This window comes from Lepidochelys kempii, chromosome 11 (genome assembly GCF_965140265.1).
Source record: "Lepidochelys kempii isolate rLepKem1 chromosome 11, rLepKem1.hap2, whole genome shotgun sequence".
NCBI classification, from domain to species: Eukaryota; Metazoa; Chordata; order Testudines; family Cheloniidae; genus Lepidochelys; species Lepidochelys kempii.
Genome location: NC_133266.1, coordinates 73,925,854 through 73,947,266, shown reverse-complemented (window position 1 = coordinate 73,947,266; position 21,413 = coordinate 73,925,854). Strand labels below are relative to the sequence as shown.

General features: G+C 42.2%; 1 protein-coding gene across 11 annotated transcripts in view; it reads right to left on the bottom strand.

Annotated features, from left to right (window-relative positions):
• The window catches only part of HDAC4 (histone deacetylase 4), a 469,205-nt gene that overhangs the window by 60,931 nt on the left and 386,861 nt on the right, over positions 1-21,413 (bottom strand). For all 11 annotated transcript variants that reach the window (XM_073306830.1, XM_073306829.1, XM_073306834.1 and 8 more), the window contains 3 exons: positions 19,811-19,997; positions 13,417-13,550; positions 8,092-8,212 (listed from right to left, as the gene is read on the bottom strand). In XM_073306830.1, coding sequence (XP_073162931.1) covers positions 8,092-8,212; positions 13,417-13,550; positions 19,811-19,997 — 442 coding nt within the window. The remainder of the gene's footprint in view (positions 1-8,091; positions 8,213-13,416; positions 13,551-19,810; positions 19,998-21,413) is intronic.

Sequence of the window (21,413 nt, the reverse complement as noted above, 5' to 3'; positions counted from 1 at the left end):
CTGGGTAAGTGCGTAATGGGATGTGAACATGTGGACAGATGACCAAGTTTCCGCCCTACAGATGTCTTGGATAGGCACTTGGAGTAGGAAAGCTGCGCATGAAGCTTGCGCCCTTGTTGAGTGGGCGGTGACAATCACCGGAGGTAGCACTGTCACCTGGTCAGAGTAGTAGCGAATTGAGGCAGTGATCCAAGAAGAAAGTCTTTGAGCGGACACCAGACGACCTTTCATTGTGTTGGCCACGAACACCTGCGTAGATTTGGGGAATGGCTTGGTCCATTCAATATCAAAGGCCAGCGCCCTTCTGACATCTAGGGAATGCAGCAGACGCTCCTCCTCTGACTCATGCGGCCTTGGAAAAAAGACGGGCATACAAATGTCCTGGCCCATATGAAACTGGGAGACTACCTTGGGCAGGAATGCTGGGTGTGGACGCAGTTGGACGTGGTCCTTGTAAAAGACCGTATAGGTAAGTACCCGAATCTCAGAGACCCTGTGGGCCAAAGTGTGCAGGCCCAAGGACTGGAGGGTAGCACGGGAGTCTTTAAGGCCGTGGAGCTGTGCATCAGTCTGCTCCAAGAAGAGCCCTGCCCTCTCAAACGGGAGATCGTGGGGGTAGACTGCATCTCCTGGGACAGTGCGGAGGACTGTAACCAGGAGCTACGCCTCATGACCAGTGCAGAGGTGACCACTCTGGCCACCAAGTCTATAGCATCTGAGGCCATCTGGAGGGCACCTCTCGCCACCGCTTTACCCTCTTCCACCAAGGTGGCAAACTCCTGGGCTCAGTTCTGTAGAAGGCCTCATTGAATTTGCTGATGGAGTCCCACAAATTGAAGTTGTACCTGCCAGCAGGGTCTGATGGTGAGACACCCGAAATTGCAGGCTGGTGGTTGAATAAATTTTTCTGCCAAATAAGTCCAGTCTCTTGGAGTCTTTATTTTTGGGTGTGCCACTGGCCTGTCCCTTTTGTTCATGGCAGACACTACCAGAGACCCTGCTGGAGGGGGGGGGGGTGTACTGATAGTCAACTCCCTTTGCTAAGACATAATATTTCTTTTCAGCTTTCTTGGAGGTAGGCAGAATGGAAGAGGGGGTCTGCCACACAGACTTGGCACTTTTCAGGACCCCTGGTTGGACAGGCAACGTGATCCAAACTGGAGTGGAGGCATGACATTGAAGAGGTCATCAGACTCCTTCGCTAGCTCCTTGACCTCCAAGCTCAGATTAGCAGACACCCTTTTGAGCAGTATCTGGTGCTCTATGAAGTCGTCGGGGAGCGCTGCTCGCTTGCGAGGGGCCCGCTACTGGCTCGTCTGGAGATGATGAAGAAGACTGTACCGCAGGAGAGGCGTGGCTTTCCCTTGCCTGTCCAGGGATGGCTCCTTGGGTGTTGGGGCCCGCTGTGCCGCACCTGCATCGGACTCAGCACCATGCTCCTATGCTGGATCTGACTGGGCTGGAGGCAGTTTGTCTGATGCGGCCTGAGAGGAATGGTGGGAATACGGGACTGGCATGACAGGTACACCCCATGGGCTTCAGTACTGCCACTGAGTGGGCCACTGCCCCTCCTGCCATGCCACCACCACCGCTGGGACCATGCTGGTCTCACAGGCCATCGGTGAGGGGCTGAACTCTCCCTCCGACTCAGACCAGTGCCCTTCCGGCAAGCAGGGAGGAGCATAGATACCTGAGTCTGTCGGCTGACCCTTGTCGGTGACCGGTAAGGAAGGGGTGAGGAATGGTGCCAGCCCAAAGAGCGGTACTGGGCAGTCAGAGACTGGTGCCGTGACCGGGAACAATCCCGCACTGAGGGGGATTGACGCTGGGGGGACTGCCTAGGAAATGGGGATCTGTGCCGCAGCGATCTCTGGCAGGAGGCCTTGTGGTACCACGGGTACAGGGAATGGCATCATGACTTGGGTCCATACCCTGGGTCTTCTAACCAGAAGCCAAGGCTGTGGTGAGGGGGATCAACGCCTGAAGTCCGGGGACTCTCCATTGCTTTAGAGGGAGGTCCCATAACTGGCTTACCCTTAGGATCTGGGCCTTAACCGGGTCCATTGCCTGGCTTGGCATCTGTGGTGCCAGCCAGCCTACTTGGTCCTTGCCTGCCAGGGCTGCCTTGGGTACAGGGGTCCCCTGCCGCTCCCGGGAGTCGGATCCCTGGCTGGGTTAGGGGGTCCAACCACAGTGGTACTCGTGTGTAGCTCCGGGGTGGGCACGGGGCCTAACACAGGTCCTTTGCCTGAAGCCTCCTTGTCTTGCGGTGCCAACGGGCCCTTGGGCTTCAGCTGCTTCTCGGGCACCGACGAGGGGGAACGGTGCCAGGTGGGTTCTGGTGCCGAACCCAAGTACTAGATGTGGAGTCCGATTGGGAGGGTTCTGAGGCAGGACGAAGCGCAGCCTCCATGAGGAGGACCTTCACGTGGAGATCCTGCTCCTTCTGAGCTTGAGGGCGAAAGGTTTTGCAGATCCTGCGCTTGTCTTTTCTGTGTGATTCCCCCAGGCACTTCAAACAGCTCTTGTGGGGGTCACTAATGGGCATTGGCCAGGTACACGATGAACATGGCTTAAAGCCTGGGGAACGGGACATGCCCCTCTCCAAAGACCCAGCCAGGACTCTAACTAGTAAAACTATTACCTAACACTTAATGATCAAACGAAGCACCTAACAACTAACTATAAAGGAGACAGAACAATGGGCTGAAAGAACCGCTAACACTCTTGCAGTGCAAGACAAGGTGCTCCGACCAACCGTCAGGGGCGGTAAGAAGGAACTGAGAGGGTGTAGGGTTGGCAGCGCCTGATATACCAACTCATGAGTGCGGAACTCAAAGGGGCACCGCAGCTGATCCTACGGATACCACTAAGGCAAAAGTCTCCAACGACTGTGCACGTGGGGGTGCACACACCTAGAATGGAATTGACATGAGCAAGCACTTGAAGGAGAACTAGCTTTGTTAAAGGAAAACAATATCCACTAGAGAATATGTAAACATTTTTTTGGTTGGTTGGTTTGGACTATAAAACATACCACTTTGATAACATATTGCTGAAGGATAATCTCTTCAGCCATTCATTCTGCTATTCATTTACTTTCACGTCATCTCCCCTATTACTTCCTTTCCCCATCTCTTTTCTTTCTCTCTATCCTACTTTACCTGTGACCTTTTGCCTTCCTCTAATTTTCGTAATTTACTTATAAGTATTCGCAATATTTTAATCCTATCTCTTCTATTTCTCTGTTTTTCCCTGTCTCCACTAGAGAGACACTATTGTCTCACGGATGTCCTCCCCACCCCTACCACAGCCTCCTTCCAAGCATGTATGTCTGTGGAATCTCTATTCTTTTCCAACAGCTACTTATGAGTCTTTTCAGTTAAACGCTGTGAATGTGACCGATCACACACTTCTAAATTGTGAATGTTGAGGAGGGATGTCTTTCATGGTTTACATTTAAAAACTGTCATTGTAAAATGGTTAAATCTAAGATCATAGAATCCTAGAATATCAGGGTTGGAAGAGACCTCAGGAGGTCATCTAGTCCAACCCCCTGCTCATAGCAGGACCAATCCCCAATTTTTGCCCCAGATCCCTAAATGACCCCCTCAAGGGTTGAACTCACAACCCTGGGTTTAGCAGACCAATGCTCAAACTACTGAGCTATCCCTCCTCCTCAAGATCTCCCTGGTAGTTTTAAAATTTCAATCAAGAAACATGTACAAGTTGGCAAAATTGTCCAAATTGTCAGAGTAGGCGAGTTTCAGGCCGGAAGGGACTGACAGAACAGAATGGAAGTCAGTAATTGTCAAGCTATCCTCTAAACAGGGTACAATTTTAGAGATGTGACATGCTCTGTGTTTAGAATTATGTGTTTCTGAACTGAAAAAGCAAGGATTTTTTTGAAAACAAGTTTTCCCTTTTCTGATTAGTTTATACATGTGGGCAAAGAGAGACTGTTTCAAAGTCCTGTCTAATTGGTGTTTGCTTTTAACTTATATTTGTGTATTTATTTTTTTCTTTGCCTTAAAATTACTCTGAAGTGTTTGGAAATTTTGATTCAGAAACTTTCTTCTGAATGCGAAGTAAAATACACGGTATTATATGTTTGGTTTTATGGGGCTAATTATTTTTGAGGTATGATTGCAGGATATATCACTACTTTTGCCAAATCAGGGCCACTTTTTCCTCTTTTTCATTATGTGGAAATCCTGTGGCCACAACCGGGATTTCTATATGAAGACAAAGGGTAGTACGCGTCCCAGTGTGAACGTCAGGTGTTAGGGTTTTCAGTAATAAGTACTACTGCGGCAGGTCACTGTGGGGTGGTAGATTAGTCTCTCCTTGGCAATGTGGCAAAATCTAAAGGTCTAATATTCCTGACTACTGTTTTTCTATGGATTGCAATTTTCTATGGATTGCAGCTGGCAGGGGCAGCTATAAACTTAAGTGCAGGTAAAGGGATATAAGCAAGTATCAAATACACAATGAAGAATAGCAATAATGATAGTTTTTTGGAAGACAACACATGGATTGCTAAATATTAATAAAATATTTATAGTGGCCTACTTTGGGGCCCTTCTAATACCAGTGTCAAAGATGATTGATTCAAATCAAAACTATTTACATAATCAAATTTAATCAGTGTTTAAAATCAGTAAACAGGAAACTCTGATTTAAATCATCAATTTTAATTCTTGTTCTACATTTGTACTTTTTTAGTTACTTTCCTAAAGAAAGATAGATTCTCACTTGTTGATATAATTTGGTACTAATTTGCTAACCAGAAAAATATAGTATATCTATACACATTTATTTAAATTATATAAAACTTAATATACATTTATTCAGGGTCTTGATTTTTTTTTTTTTTTACACTTTTTGTTAGAGAAAGGTGAATGACATTTCTAATTTACTAGATAATGATTATCTGGTTGAAATAAAAATTTGATTTTTTTTTAAAAGGCTGATTTTTATGTACCCTTTGTGTTGATAAAATACTTTATATCTGTCAGGAATCTTAAGACGGCATCATGTTTCTGAACAGTCAAAATGTGTAAGTGTGCCCATCATGAAAACAGACATCTAAGTAAAACATTTAAAACTATTTCTTTTCACAACAGCAACGAACTTAGAGAAAAAGCAAACAGCATCCGTAGATGGATTTTACACTGCGTGACTCGCAGGACAATTTTCCAGCAGGGAAATGATGAAAGTATAGAAAATGGTGAAAAGTAGATTGGGAGCTTTTGTTCTCCCTGTCTTGTACCAGAAGAACAAGAGGACATTTAATGAAACCAAAAGGTGCCAAATACAAAACTGTTCAAAGGAGATACTTTTTCTGAAAGTGCATAATTTGACCATGGAACTCATAGCTACAGGAGATCATCGAGACCAAGAATTTAGCAAGATTCAAAGAGGGAATTTTATAATATTTATAATAGTAAATTGACAATGTACAAATGTGATATTTATAATAGACTACCTAAAGACGATTTGGTATTTACATGCATAACAAGAATATCCAGTTATAATAACCTGTATGAAAAAAGTAGATTGGAAAGGATATTAAAACTCATGCCTCAAAGTTTAAAACAATCTCTAATTATTAGGGATTAGAACGAGACCTTTATGGGAGCAGATTAACCCACATCTACCTACTGTGCAGTTTTTTCCATTTTCCTCTGAAGCCGCTGGTGCTGGCCACTGTCATAGACAGGATACCGGACTAAATGGACCATGTTTCTGATCCATTCTGGCAATTCTTATATTCCTATGAATCGTAAGTGCTTGGAAAATGCTTGGATTACATCACAGACCTCAAGGCAATCCAGACCTCAAGGCATATGGGTGGGGCATAGGCAGCCGTCCTTCGCTTCTGTACTACTCCAAGTATCAGATACACCTTTGGAATAGCACTGTTCTACCTAATAAACACCACCCCCAGCTGCCCACGTTTTTGATGGCATGCTCGGTTTCATTTAAAAAAGGTGGCAGTCATGATCCAGTGGGGGAGAAGATGTATATGTTGCTTATTTGTCTAACACAGAGCAAGAGTTTTATACTGTCAAAGACATGACGTTTGACTTTCTTTACAGAGTGCATGTGCCACTCACACAGCCAGAAGTTCGCAGCTCAGATTTCTCTGGATTTTGAAGAGGTGGTAACTGTCTCAAACTTAGCAATAACCACAGTGCTGGCTAGATTTTTAAACACCTGCTGTATAGTTTTCCTCTTTGGGGTTTTTACGTAGCTACTGAACTTGGAGCAAAGCCTTGCCAGCTCTCTTACTGTGAGTATTAGCTCCACTGAAGACCATCAGGTTAATCCCCTTTTCACACCATCAATCCCAGCTATGGCTTTCTCAAACTGCAGATTCCAGGACCATGTCTCTTACTCTGGACTCCCAGATGAGAACTTCCAAAACTATTATTCAAACCTATCACCTGATGCTGGTAACAGGCACTTGAAAATTACAAAAGAAGAGAAGGTGTCTGCATGAGTATACTCAGGTAAGACGTTCATTTAAATGTGACTTGGGTGTTACTGGTACAGTCTTTTTCTGAGCAGCAATCCCTAGTTTGTACAGTAGGAAAGAGGGAAAGTCTACAGTCTATGACTAATATACTCTTCCTTATTCAGGAAGGCTCCAATCTTCAGAGGGAAAAAATAACCTCAGAGGATCCACTATATAATTACAATGAATGCTTTGCCACTCAGCCAGTAATACTTGGAAAACAACCTAGCAACAAGCAGTTACTCTGCAGATCTTCCTTTTCCCACCCAGCTCCCAGGAACTAGCTTGGTGAAATGAGCACTCTAACAGGGCTGCGTAATTTTAATATGATACATATCACATATAATACACACAAAATTCATCCACTTGACAACAATGAAGCATGGGACCATCAGAAAAAGATGAACATGGGACTAGATGGGTTAGGGGACTGGTAAGGGGATACAGAACCTCTCTCTTTTAGACCAGTGGTTCTCAACTGGGGTACTTGTACCCCTAGGGGTACACAGAGGTCTTCCGGGGGTACATCAACTCATCTATATATTTGTCTAGTTTTACAACAGGCTACAGAAAAATCACTAGTGAAATCAGTACAAACTAAAATTTCATACAATGACTTGTTTATATGGTTCTATCTACTATACACTATATGTAAGCACAATATTTATATTCCAATTGATTTATTTTGTAATTATATAGTAAAAATGAAAGAGCAAGCAATTTTTCAGTAATAGTGTGCTGTGATACTTTTGCATTTTTATGTCTGATTTTGTAAGCAAGTAGTTTCTGAAGTGAGGTGAAACTTGTGGGTACACAAGACAAATCAGACTCCTGAGAGGGGGACAGTAGTCTGGAAAAGCTAAGAGCCCTCTTTTAGATCACCATTTCAAATCTGCCTGCGGTCACCATCTCTCACCATCTGACAACTGTTTGATGGTGTGAATCCGGTTCTTAGGGGGACAGGACCAGCATCACAAATTCTATACACCAGCTGGTATCCTGTGACAAGCACAGCAGAGAGTCCAAGGGTAAAATGGGTATGGAGACTAAACTACCTTCTCCTCCTTGGTGGCAGTCCCTCTAGGTCTTTGGCACTTTAAATAGAGGAAATAAAGGTATTTCTATATTGCAAAAAAAACAAACCATGGCAGTGAGTCTCAGGAGTCTGGGTCAACTGACTCGGGCTCACTCTACAGGGCTAAAAGTAGCAGAGTAGACATCCCCACTCGGTCTGGAGTCGGGCTCTGAAACTCAGTGAGGGAGAAGGATCTTGGGCTCCCACCCGAATAGGAACATCTACATTGCTACCTGCAGCCCTGAAGTGCTGGCTGAAGTCACCTGACCCAGGCTCAGAGGCTCACTGCCATGTTTTTTTCCCCAGCATAGATGTACCCTGGAAGGAAGAGGAAACCAAACACTCTATCACCCGTCCCACTGAAGCGCAGCAGAGATGACCTGTGGCATTCAGAGTGGTGTACACTCAGTAACTACCGGGGTCAGTGTTATAGCTAACTACGTTACTTTATGAATATAGGACCAAAGAGATAGTGAAGCACGATCCCCTGCTGTACCTAGAAGTTTCTTGCTGTCCAGTTTCTGTCTGTTCAAAGGGTTTGTGCCATACAGCAGCGTATGCGCCTCCGAGTGAACTGTCTGTAGCTCTTCTAGAGTTGCTTTTCTTCCACGAATACACTGCAGGGGGAAAGGAAAGAAGTGGTACAATTATATTTACTACAATTGCCTAGCTTGTCTCTTTATTTCCCTTTGGCAAAAAGGAATTACTGTTGGAAGTTATATTGCACTAAGGGTTTGTTTTATTTAAATTACAGGTTAAAAACAATTTTCTGCTGACAAATATTTTTATTTAACTGATGCAAAAATTCTTATTTTGTTTACTCACAAAGATACATTTTTAGTCATGAGAAGGATTTCTGCTTAATCCCATTAATTTATATGTAAAATAACCTTTTGGACTTCTTAAAAAATACATGCGCCAAAACCTTTGCTGAATTGCACAGCAGCTATTCTCATATTGATGTGTCAGGATTTAGTAGTACAAATCATTTCCATGAATAAGAGGCACCCACATAAGCTGCTCCCTGATGGAAGAACAGTGTTCCAAACCTGCACAAAGAAATCCCACCACAACTAATAATAGCTGAATGGCAAAGACTTTGGGGCTTCTCTTCAGAGGAGCAACTAAGGATTAATCAAAATCTTTTTGCTCTAAAAACTGGGCTGGAGATCATGCAAGGTCAGACTTGAGATTCCGACCTGATTTAGGGTATGCCAGAAAAAAAAACAGAACAATGTTTCTCCTCCATGCTCTTATTTACAGCTGGAACCAGCAAGTGTAGATGAACACAGAGAATGAAATCCTGGCTTCAGCGTAATCAATGGCAAAACTCCCATTGACTTCAATGGGGCCAGGATTTCACCCAGAAGGTTTTACAACTTGGACCTTTTCCCTAATTTCAAAAAAAGTTCAGTCTGCATTCCGGGCAAGGCTTAATGTTTAACTCATTTTCACTCAGGTCTAATTGCTACGACTGAAATTCACCTCTGTGCAGTGGGCCAGCAGAAGGCCTGTGCAACAATGAAGTGCTATTTTGAGGTGTGGAGTGGGACTTAAGCAGTGCACAGACTTTGGCCTGATCCCCGATATAAGAATGAACTTTACCCAACATGAAAATGGCATTTGGATTCTCTCTCATTCTAGGGAAAAGGCAGTAACTTTCCAGAGCTAAGGAAGTGACAGACTTTCCATTTTAAGTAGGGGTTTGTAACCTTCTCTAAAATGTCACAAAGGAAATACACAGCTTGGACAAGAAAGCGTTACGTTTGGTGATGTGGAAACGAGAATTTTTGGGGGCTAAGTGTGCTGCAAAAGTTGCTTTGTTTATGAAACATATGAGTGTAAAAACACAAGTGTTTTAGGTGGTTCAGAATTTATCCTAATGTGCTTGGGGTATTTTTGGTCACAGTGTCTCTAAAATGAGTTATTTTTTTTTGTGTGGCTTTCCTTTAGAATAGAATGAACTTTGGCATTTTCCTGACAGCATGATTTGTATTTTCAATATACTAATATGAGAATTCCTGTATCAGTGTGCTCTGTTCGCAGCATGTGGAGGTCCCAGGAGCACCAGAAACTACGGAATACTCTGCCAAAGGATTGGCACACTGGAGACATTCACAAGGCCGTTGTGCACACTTTACAAAGTGCTCAGCAGATTACACACCTCTTCTACAGACCCACTGCAGCCTAGACCAAGAAGGGACAACTTATTAAAACTCCCATAATCCTGCCTTTTAGCATTATATGTCCAAAATGTACAATTTAAAAACTTCCTAGAAGAGAAAGGCAGAACTTCCTCTAAAGATAGGGCCAAATTGTTCCTCGCAGTCCTGAAGAGATGCATATGGGAGCACAAGCCAAGGATTATCCCTACTGTTTTGAAAGGACTGCCATGAAATATCTTTAATTTTACATGAGGGCAGTCATCAGGACTACAGAAACTGGAAGGATGTGGTTCACATCTCATTCAGAGCACAGCAATACTTCCAACAATTCAGCACCTGTTCTAGTGCAGAAGTCTCCCCACTGGCTGTGGGCTCAAAATCTTGGGCAACTACAATGTCTGATATTCCAGAGAGGAGTGCACTACCTAGTGAGCCACACTGACACCTGTTAAACTGTACAAAGGCAGCATCTTCTTTCAGACAACATTGTAGGGCATAATGCTGGTACACAAATCAAGCTAATCAGAAGGGATGTCTCAAATCCGTGGTGCAAGCCGTATTCTGGTGTTTAAAAATGTATTTGCACAGGAGGTAGTTTTATAAAGTCCTTAAGCCTTAAACCAAGAAAACAAAGCATAGCAGGAAGCTTCTTCCACTCTCATGATTTGAGTCACCTGTCCAGTTAAGTTCGGCTTTTGTTTTTATTTTCTTTAAACTCTACTGCTAAGATTTTCTGAGGATAAATGCTGATGCAAAATACACAGTCATGTTACAGACGAAGTAGCTGCAAAAACACTAGCCCCAACGAGTTTGAAAATAACCTCCAAGAAAAAATTCTTTCCCCTCTTTTCTGCCTTCCCTTCCTGCTCATGATCAATCTGTTTCAATTATTCCTTTATCCCTTCTCTCTTTCGTGTTTTCCCCCTGCCTAGATGCCGTTCTTGTTCTCTGGACAGATGAACTGACTTGTCCTCAACTGCTGCCTTTTTTTTTTTTTTTTTTTTTAAGATTTTCTGGAATAATACATTGTGTTAGTTGTATTATCTGACTATGCACAAATAGAGGAGAATGGTAGCAGTTCTCCAAATCTTCATCTGGAAAACAGCTGCATCTCTGCTGATTTCAAAGGAGAACTACCATTAACACCAGTGGAGGACTTGACCCTACATGTGTAATAAAAAAGTAAAGTGAAGCTCTGAGTGTGTTTGTCTCCCCAAAGTCTGTGCCCAATGGGAGGCTAGAAACACCACTCTCTCTTCTAAATAATATCATAGTCTTCTTAGATACTGTAGATTTCATGTTGTTCAAACCTTTTTTCTGTATTTCCAGTAAAACGTATTTTATTCTTCTCAGGAAACACATAGTTGTACATATACTTTGTGGAGACAAGCACACCTCAGAGCTTCACTTTACAACCAAAACATCCTTTTAATGTAGAGTTTTTGTATTTAATAAGTATACAACGTGCCTAGGAGGAGCTTTCTATTTCCAATGTCAGGAATGAAAAATCAAGCCAAACTCTAGGACACTCCTACCAATTCCTCTGGGCCATTCAAGTTCCCTGACATAAGACCTATAGATGAAGCTTGATATCTGCAAGAGTTTGCAGTGCACCCCAGCCTTATGGGGAAGAGAAAAGGGTTATTTAGAGTCAGTGCAAACAAGGGACAGGCAGACTCCAACATGCCAGCACAAGTCACTCAAACCTGAAAATTCTTCCTCCCCAGTCACCTGTTATAGACATTTTGCATCCTGCATTCTGATATTGCCTAAATACAAAACAATATATTGTATACATAGTCTTAACTGCACACCAGTGTGTAACCCTTTACAGAGCTAGAACCTACTGGAGAGTTTTAAGAAGAGATGAAGAGGAAGGATGTGACTCAGGGGCTTGGAAGTTCCAGAGAGATGACTCAGTGGGTCAGTACAACTTAATGAGTGATCCCAATTAAAGTGGCTCAGAGGGGAGGAAAAGAGGAACTCCAAGATTAGGAATGAAGTGAGTGGGTGGCAAGGAGGCAGATGAGCCAGGAGATGGAAAAGGGGGAGGAGTCCAGGCACCATTTTGAAGACAAGGAAGGGGCTGTGAGACGGGTTTGGAGAGAACTAGGAAAGCAGTGGAGAAGAAAGAGCAGGAAGACCATTGGAATCTGGATGCTGCAGTGGAGTCATAGCATTCTGGGCACCCGGAAGGTTACAGACTAGAGACTGAGGAAGATCGTAAGAAAGGACATTGTCAAAGGAAAGACAGGATGTGATTAATACATGGTTAAGGCTTTCAGGAGAGCAGGGCCAAGATGAGGTTGTAGGCTACCAATGTTCAGAAGATAATTACAGACCAGGGAAATGTGGGAGGAAAAATGTTGAGTGTCAAACATAACTCCCATATTTCCGCTCTTGGGAGCAGTGTGAAGGGCCAAATTAAAGTGGGTAACAGTTGTTTAAACTTTACAGATCAAAGCACTTTATTGCCACGTGGAGACTGACTGCGATACAGAGGTAGGAGATGAGGCAATTAATACCGCATGGTTTAAGCATTGCTCGTAAAAAGCTGACCTAAATGACAATAGTTTGTTTGTCTTGTGTATATTTTTCAAAAGAGAGAGAGAGAGAGAATAATCCCAAAGTTCCATTCAATTTGACTTTTTAGACACAAACCAGTCTCAACTCTTTCTTGTTCTCTATATAAAGATGCAAGCACTAGAAGTATAGCTAATGACAATGCTGCCCCCAAGTGGTTAACCTTCCTTACTGCTCAGAAATTATTTCTAATCAAACTAGCTTAATCAGAGGAAGCTGTGCAATATGCAGTTTCCTCAAGATAAACCAATATTATAGGAATTTAGTTACATCTGTGTGCCTTCGTTAGTCTCCTCCTGGTCTCCACAGCAGAGATGGACAACTAAATTAATACAAACCATACTGACTCTCTGATCTGCAGGACCATAAATCCCATTAAAACCCCTTCTTCTTTTGCAGGACATCAATCTTAGCTAGACCATCAAGTTCACCACAATATTAAAAGGAAAAAAAATGCCACAGAAGCACTGGAAATAGCAAATTAAGGATCGAGTTTAACCAATAACTCCTGTTATTATGGCCTGGGGTTAAAATACAAAACTTAATTTACAATAGCAATAGATATTGAACTCCTACAAGAGTCAATGCTATATAAGTATTTCATTTTAGTGAGAGTAATACCAAAAAATTACACGACTGACTCCTACTGCAAATATTGCAATAACTGTTGGCCAGACATACACTATGGAGTTCTATGAATTCTGTGATTGTAAAAGTCACAGTAATGCAATGAAAGTGGACAACCAGAAAAGCATTCATGGCAGATACAAACAGACAAATAGAAACAGTTATGTATGAATGGGTTAAACATAAGACACATTTGGAAGAACCCAGCCTGCAGTCAGATCCATGAAAATCTAAGAACAGAATCTGGTACTAGTTTGTGTGCCCATGTGGCAATCAGAGATCCAAGTTGCAAATTCAGGATGCTGGTCTTTAAAAGCAGAATGTTGGAGTCCCTTAAAATGCACACATGAAAACCTGCAGCAGAACCAAAATGCCAAGTCTGTTCTCTCCCTCCCAAACACATGACAAACTACATGTCTGCCCATTCCTGTGGCAGTACTTATTACCTCACACTTGCCACGGAGGCCTGTTTCTTGAAGCCGGGACCAGATGCTCTGGATTCTCCCTGCATGCTCTGGGTGGCTGTTTGTGTTTCCACAGGTACACTGGTGTTTCAGCATCAAGGTGTCATAGACAAGGCCTGCAGCAGAAGTTACAAAAATTGCTTGCAATAAAGAAACTATCTCGTGAGACATGAAAAAAAAAACCCTCTGCTGTGGACTAGAGCACATTGTATTGAACAGAAACCCTACACAATGGAAATATTCATTCCACAAGCGGATGAAGAGCATTAGGAAAACAAAATTGTAGTAAAATTGTGGGGACTGGAGTCAGTGATCCAGGATTCCAGTCATAGTATATATATCAGGGTTGGAAGGGGCCTCAGGAGGTCATCTAGTCCAAACCCCTGCTCAAATCAGGACCAATCCCAATTTTTGCCACAGTCCCTAAATGGCCCCCTCAAGAATTGAACTCACAACCCTGGGTTTAGCAGGCCAATGCTCAAACCACTGAGCTATCCCTCCCTCTCTCTGTCCTGTGTTCTTAACTTCTAAGGTGGCATTGTATTATCAATCATGCACTGACTTCTCCCTGTTGGAAATTCTCAGTGTATTTGGAAAAGAAATGAATCATTAATACTAATAGAGGACGAATCTGTACGGTTTATAAAAGCAGATGTACAAATGAAAGCAGGTGAAAGCACAGATTTAGGCAGACATGAGTATAAGAAAGCATTATAAAAGGACACTACATTTCTATGACTCTCACATTAAGTGCTATTACAACTGCTGATAAAATGCTTCCAGGTTTTTGGATTAAGGAACAAGCGGATACATCCCTGGAAGGGTCTTTGCTCCATAAAATAGTTTGCTTTAAAGTCTTCACATCAAGGTTACTTGGCAACACAAGATTCAAGGTACATGGAAAGCAGTTTATTAGCACACACTTAGGGATAACTATTCAATGTGTTACATGGGAATTTAGCAGTGTTATTTCCTTTAAACATGGGAGTCAAGAGGCTGAATCCCTGTGAAACAAGATTTATCCAATCTCAACAATGTAGGTGACTCTGATACATGTTACACTTCCACCCAGTTACACTTCTGGACCAGGATTTGAGAGTTTAGGTCAAATACACCACTGAACAAAACTACCAGTTTTTCCACAATTGTGTACTTTGGGGAATAAAGGATGGCATTTTTTGCTTAAACAAAACGGACATAGTGAAAAGTTTAGTTCTAGCCTTCCCTTAAGTCAGAGATAAGTTTATGTTGGGGAGCACCCAAAAATCTTTGAAATATCAGGGGGTCCAGAGGATGCAGGATAGATTTGCTATTAGTGTTGCTCCTTTGAAAGCCAACCAGTTTGCCAAAGCTGTCTTTCCACTGTGCACGGGGGCCAGTGCTGACCCTTTCAGCCATTAGGGGAAGTTGTCTGGCAATTCCTCACTCTGCTCCAGGTTTTGGAACCTCTGAGTGCAGGAAAACACACAGTACCGCTCCAGAGGACAGAATGGAGCTCTCGTTAACTAAATGATTAAGTTAACCAAAGTTCAATTAATCAGGGCTTTACAACAAATATTTATAAGAGTGCCCACCTGTCTGCTTCTTTCTGAATTATTCTGCTCCATTAGGAGCTGTTTGGGCAATACCAAGCAACACAAACTGAAGTTGAAGAGAGGATGTGGGCTAGTATAATGGTTAGCTATTGTTTTTGACTTCAGCACCAGGAAAGAACACTGGATTTTGCTCTGTCTCTATCTCAAATATATACCTATTATATATAGGGGACATGCATGTACATATCACATGGGTGTGTGCTTACGGATAAAAAACAGATGGTACAGTATTTTATATAGATAAATTCATACATTTACAGAAGAGGTGATGGTAGGATGGGCTACATATTCTCCTTAGGTAAGTTTGGAGAGGAACCATAATTCAGAAAAAGTCCAATCTAATTCAATTCTAAAACTCTTCCCACCCCTGGTTAAACAGTGACAACAGCAGTAATTCACTGAAGTTTATCTTGTATAGTATTTATGCATTATTCCCCGTTTTTAACATCTATAGCTACGGGAAAGAGTAGGACTGAACTTCCTCTAATTGAGGACACTGTGTTGCACAGAGAAAAAGTAAATGCTTGACCATTTAAATTTAAAATACAAAACTACTTTGGCCATTACAGGTTCATTGCTGGAAAAATATTCCCCAAGGTGTGGGAACAATCATTTTTAAAGGTCAGTACTAAAGCCAACCGGCTTTTCTTGGCAGGATAAACATATGATTTGAGGTTCAGATCATTATGTTGCTTCTGCAGAGAAGAGAATAAATGCCCTTCATCAGAAATAAAAAAATGCTTTAACACAGAATATTAGAATAATTTATGGAATTCATCTTCACAGGAGATCAGAAGCTGGATAACTGCAAACCAATGGCCCAACTCGGGAATCCTTATTCAAGTGAGTAAAATTGTACATGCACCAGAATTCCAATTAATGTCAATGGATCTACTTGTGTTAGCAAGAACACAGGGTCAGACCTCTAATGTAACCAACCTTATGCTAGTTGTCATTTACCCTTGTGCAAATGCAAACTACTGCCATTCCGAGTTTGCAGGGTTTACATCTACTTTCCTCTCACATAGCGCAAGTACAATGTCATGCTTCAGGACATGAAACTGATTGCCTGCAATAAGCAGGAAGGGTTGTTTTCAATTTCGTATGTACTAATGCAACACACTCCTCAAATATGCAGTATGCACCGCACCCCTCCCCCCCCGCATATTTTCCCTGCAATATACCCTTCAAGCATTAGGAACTGGTTACTGCTAGAGACAGGATAATGAAATAGAAAGACCCAGTGATTTGATTCTGTACGGCATATCGATGTTCCTAACTCTCCCAAGAAAATGCATTAGAAGGATTTACTATACACTTTAGAAATAAAAGTGATAAAAAATTAGAGGCAATTTTTAATTCATTTGCTTAGTTTACACGAGGCTGATCTTTTAAAGATGCACTATTGGAGTCTGTTGACCTCTTTGGTCAGTTTGGTTAGGACCTCAAACCCAGATTCTCTTTTCAAGCCACTTCTTAAAAAGTGGATTATTTAAAAATTAATTTCAAATCCTAATTTACTGTAAAATTCAAGGCACTTAATTACAATATTAGACTTCAAAAATAGTCACCATTACAACTGAATCTTTTCCAGTATAACTATGGCTGTGTGTATGAGACCATGTTGTGACAGAATGCCCTAGAGCTTTTCTCTGTTTGTCCTTACAAATATCTTAAAAAATTTTCATTCCCCACCCTCCAAATCAGTATTTTCTATATCAAGTGGGCAGAACTTCAATTCAAGAAAGTAACTCTCTGTACCAAATCTAATCGGGTAAATCTCTTCTAGAATGTGAATGGAGTATGTCTGAAACATTTTGCTTTTACATTCTGTGACTATCTCACTGAAATATTAATGTTTTAAAATCTGAAAGCTCTTCTGTTACTCTGAGCTGCAGTAATAAAATGGAACATTCCTTTCCAGCCAAGGTAATAAGATATGTACCAAAAACACTTGTCTAAAAGATTCTCCCTCACCCCCGCTCAAGAAAGAAAAAGAAAGAGTCACAATTCGAATAAGGGCAGAGGAGGATTTAAATGCACCATTTATAATGGTATAAGGAAAAAACAAAAATATTCCTTTTCCTCAACATTTTCTATTACCCAATTGCAATGGTACAGATAGCAGGATTGTGACTCTCCTTGCACCTTATGTTGGTTGTCATCTGTACTTGTGCAAGTGCAAAATGCTGCCATTCGAATTTTAAAGGATTTTACACCCCACTTTCCACTCATTGCATGAGTATAAATGATGCACAATGATGCGCAATAATGAGCACAATGTTCAAGGTAGCGGAGAATCGGGCCCCTAGAGTTAAAAACATTTCACAAATTAAATGTTGTGAAAAGGATATTAACCAGATAAAATACATTAAGTACTCTGCACATTATTGTCTTGTCACAGTATTGTGTGTCTCATACAATGTAAAGGTAATGTGGGTTTCTTCTCGTTTTAAGCAATTTTTTAATCCTACCTGAACACTTATTTTCTTTAATTTGACGTCTACAATTGTAGAATTTTGAGCAGATTTATTTACAGTTTTCAAAATCACTACTCTTATTGTTCCACTCTAATAGATAATTACAACTGAAATTACGAGGCACATATTTAAGTAAAATGTAAATCCCATGATAGTAAATGTTACTGTACAGTCAAATTTTGTAGAGATTCACATGACTGATACTGCAACTTAAATGATGAAGCTGGAAACAGATAAGGGCAAGTCATGACTCAACATCTAAAATGTATGTAGGATCCATAATCTTGAAGACTGGGATTTTCAAAGTGGCCGAAGAGAACTAGGTGCTCACTGACCACTGACCTTCAATGGGGTTTGGGTGCCTAATTCCCTTAGGATCCTTTGAAAATGCCAACACACACTATTGTATCCTTGCCCTTTCTGGTGCCACTACTGACTGCTTATTGTTGTTTCCATTAGAAATCCAGGTATGCAGACATTATAAAAACTTGACATTATAAGGCCTGATTTTCAATAAGCAGGCAACTGCTTGAGCATGTGCACTGCTAGACATGCATACCCAAATTCCCAGCCGGCATGCACAGGCACCAAAGGCTCACACTTTACATCTAACTGCTGTTATTAATGTAGGCCAACAAACTTACAGACCAAGCTGATTGTCTTTCCTGGTGTGGGAAAATACTGGTTTATCCACTTAAAGTTATTTAGCACAAAGAAAAGAAAAACAGGAATTGTGATTTGGCCTGAGACTTTTTTGCACACAGTCACATTCATTAACGGCCTTTGGTACGTTGGGAAGAAATCAGTTACAAAACTCTTTGTAACTACCTAACATAGGAACTGAAAAACTCCATATAATGACAGATTACCCAAAACAGAATTTACCAAAGAAAATAGAATGGTTTCAGAGTAGCAGCCGTGTTAGTCTGTATTCGCAAAAAGAAAAGGAGTACTTGTGGCACCTGAGAGACTAACCAATTTATTTGAGCATGAGCTTTCGTGAGCTACAGCTCATGAAAGCTTATGCTCAAATAAATTGGTTAGTCTCTCAGGTGCCACAAGTACTCCTTTTCTTTTTTCAAAGAAAATAGAATGCATTTGAAAGGATTTTGATGATGGTCCTTAATGGCTTAGGAAGGAGCAAACTTTTCTTTCTTTTGGTCTCTGGGGGAGAACAGCATCCTACAAATATTTACACACTTTGGTAGCTGATCCAAGAATGAGGAATTGTGCCTACCTACCTTCCATGATGGGGCTAGTTTGGACTATAACAAGAAAACAATATTATAAAATGTTATAAAAAAGCCCATTATTGCATATTTACAATTTAAGCTCAGCTGCCAGACCACTTACAGTATGGACTGAATATTTTTCTTTTCTTTCTCTCTCGCCCTCTCTCTTGCAATGCAACAGTGAAATCAAACTGTAAAAAATCTATTTAAAACCAATGTCTCTCTCCTACACAAATATCCATTCAGTGCAGGAGGGTCAGGCCATCAGGTAATCCGACGGCTATCCTACCTTAAGACAACTGGCTACCATATGCCATCTCTAAAGTGATCTGCCTCTGACATACCCCCTTCCTGCTCCTTATACCAGGGAAGAGCAGGAGCTGATTGGCAGAGCTAGCTCCTATGTCAATGATACAACAACTGAGAGTTTCCCACGTCCCCGGGAGGAATTCACAACTAGGCTGCTGCAGCCAGACCACAGCCTCTTTGTGACACTTAGGAGGTGCAAAAGGGCTTGAACTGGGGCAGAGAACATGGTCCAAAATCTGCTTGGAAGTAAATTCAGAGTTCAGGCTAGAAGCGTTGCTTGGTATATTGTCCTTTATCAATCATGCTGTGCTTCTTCCTTCCTCATGTTTACATCAACCGCCTGGTTTAGTCTGAATTGGCCTTGTTTCTGGGAGTGTACAGTCATAACACTGCATCACTTTCACTTTTTTTTTAAAGCTTATTTAAAATACATATATAGTATTCTCCCTTTTTAGGATCTCTCCCTTTGGTGATGGAGGGTGTGGACTGGGGGAGGGGAAGAGGATGGGGAAGAAGGAATATGATGTATAATGACTGACCCAGATTGTTCCACCCCTACTTAGCCACAGATCCTGGGATTAGCCACAGCCAGAATAATGTCCTGGCCTCCAACTGATAGTTGGGAATACACCAGGTTTGGGGGTGGCTTTTTCACGGGAGGGCAATCCTTGCCTCCTCCAACGATGTGTTAGTGTTACCCATTCCACTTCTACACGGTCACAGCCACATCCAATCACCCTCCAGTGCCCTGAAACATTACCTGTTGTGAACCTTGGCTTAGTGGGTGGCTCCTGTACGGACATGGGGAAGGTGGCAGATGCAGGTGAGGACTGTGCACGAGACAGAGGCCGATGTCCTCCAAAAGACACTGGGATGCCAGCTGCCTCCATTGATGCCTGGTAGTTTCTCAGCTGGTGAATGCGTTGCTGCTCCAGTAGAAGGGCTTGCTGTTGGGGAGGATGGAAAGGAATATAAGGGGACGGTTCATGCAAATATCACAATAAAAAAATGTTGGCGCAGAATTTTAAAAACAATTTTGTTTGGAGTTTTGGTTTGTTTCCTGGATACAGTGAACACACACATACATTAAAAAAATATATGAAGGTGTGCTAAAATAAAGGCCTGATCCAAAGCCCAAGGAAACAGTGGAAAAGGTCCCATTAAATTCCATGAGCTCTGAATCAGGGACATAGTACACACTCACTCACACTACAGAGTCTACGCACCCTTACACAGCTATTCAAGTGCAGCTTTTAAAAAGCTCGAATTTGCTTTTGGATACAAACCCACATGCTGACTTTGCAGCCTTACATGATTTACATTTTTGCTACTCAAGACCAACACTCTCCTTCTGAATGTGTGTAATAGTTGAGAGCTGCACATGAGTTATTACCCAGAGGCCCTACCTGTGAATGGATCAGGGCTGATGGCAGAATGTTCCCAGTGGAGGACCCTTCACTAAATGGCTTTCCCATATTGATCTATCAGACAAGGGTCAGGACCAAGGCAGTGCCAAGCTCATATACTTGTGCGGACACCCAGAAACAATTAAGACAAATTAACTGAAGGTGTTAAGTTAAATCACATTAAAACACTGCATAGACTGTCTACTTTAGAAATAGTCAAAGAATTTAAGGTGAGTGTCACCTTCTGTATATCACAGGCCACCAGGACGACCCGACACGCACACACTAAACCCAATAACTGAAATTAAACCAAAGTATTACAGACATCAGGAGACCAAACTATTATGTGCCACATGTGGAGAATAGGGGGTACTGAGGTGTACCAGTGCCTGAGGTCTTTGCAATGGCAGGCAATTACACAAGATACATCCAGATGATCCCAGCAAGAAACCTGCAGAGGAAGGCAAAATTTACCTCAGGACCCCTGCCAAGCTGACCTAGGGAAAATATTCCTTCGCTACCACTGGGCACTGGGTGGGACAACCTTTTCAGTGCTGTGGGCTGGATGCCAGTTGTGGGGCACCTCTGCAGTCCACATACAGAAATACATGGTGTAGAACATGGTGTCCTCCATGCAGCATAATTGTTCACATACAGCATATGAGATTATGCTGCGTGGATGATGCCATTTTGCAGAGCAGGTGTGCTGTGGGGTGGGACGTTGGGTGTGTGTGGACGCTTCTGATGGCCATATGGAACCGCACTGCAGGCCAGATCTGGCCCACTGGCTGCCAATTAGACCACTGTTAGACCAATCCTGTGCATGTGGCAAGAACCAGCCAGCAAGCACCTGAGGGAGAGAATGTCCAGTGCAACCTCAGAGCACTGACTTTAGTTCCCAAAGTGGATTAAACTAAAATGAACTAAGACCATTTTACTTCTGAATGAGAGTGTCCA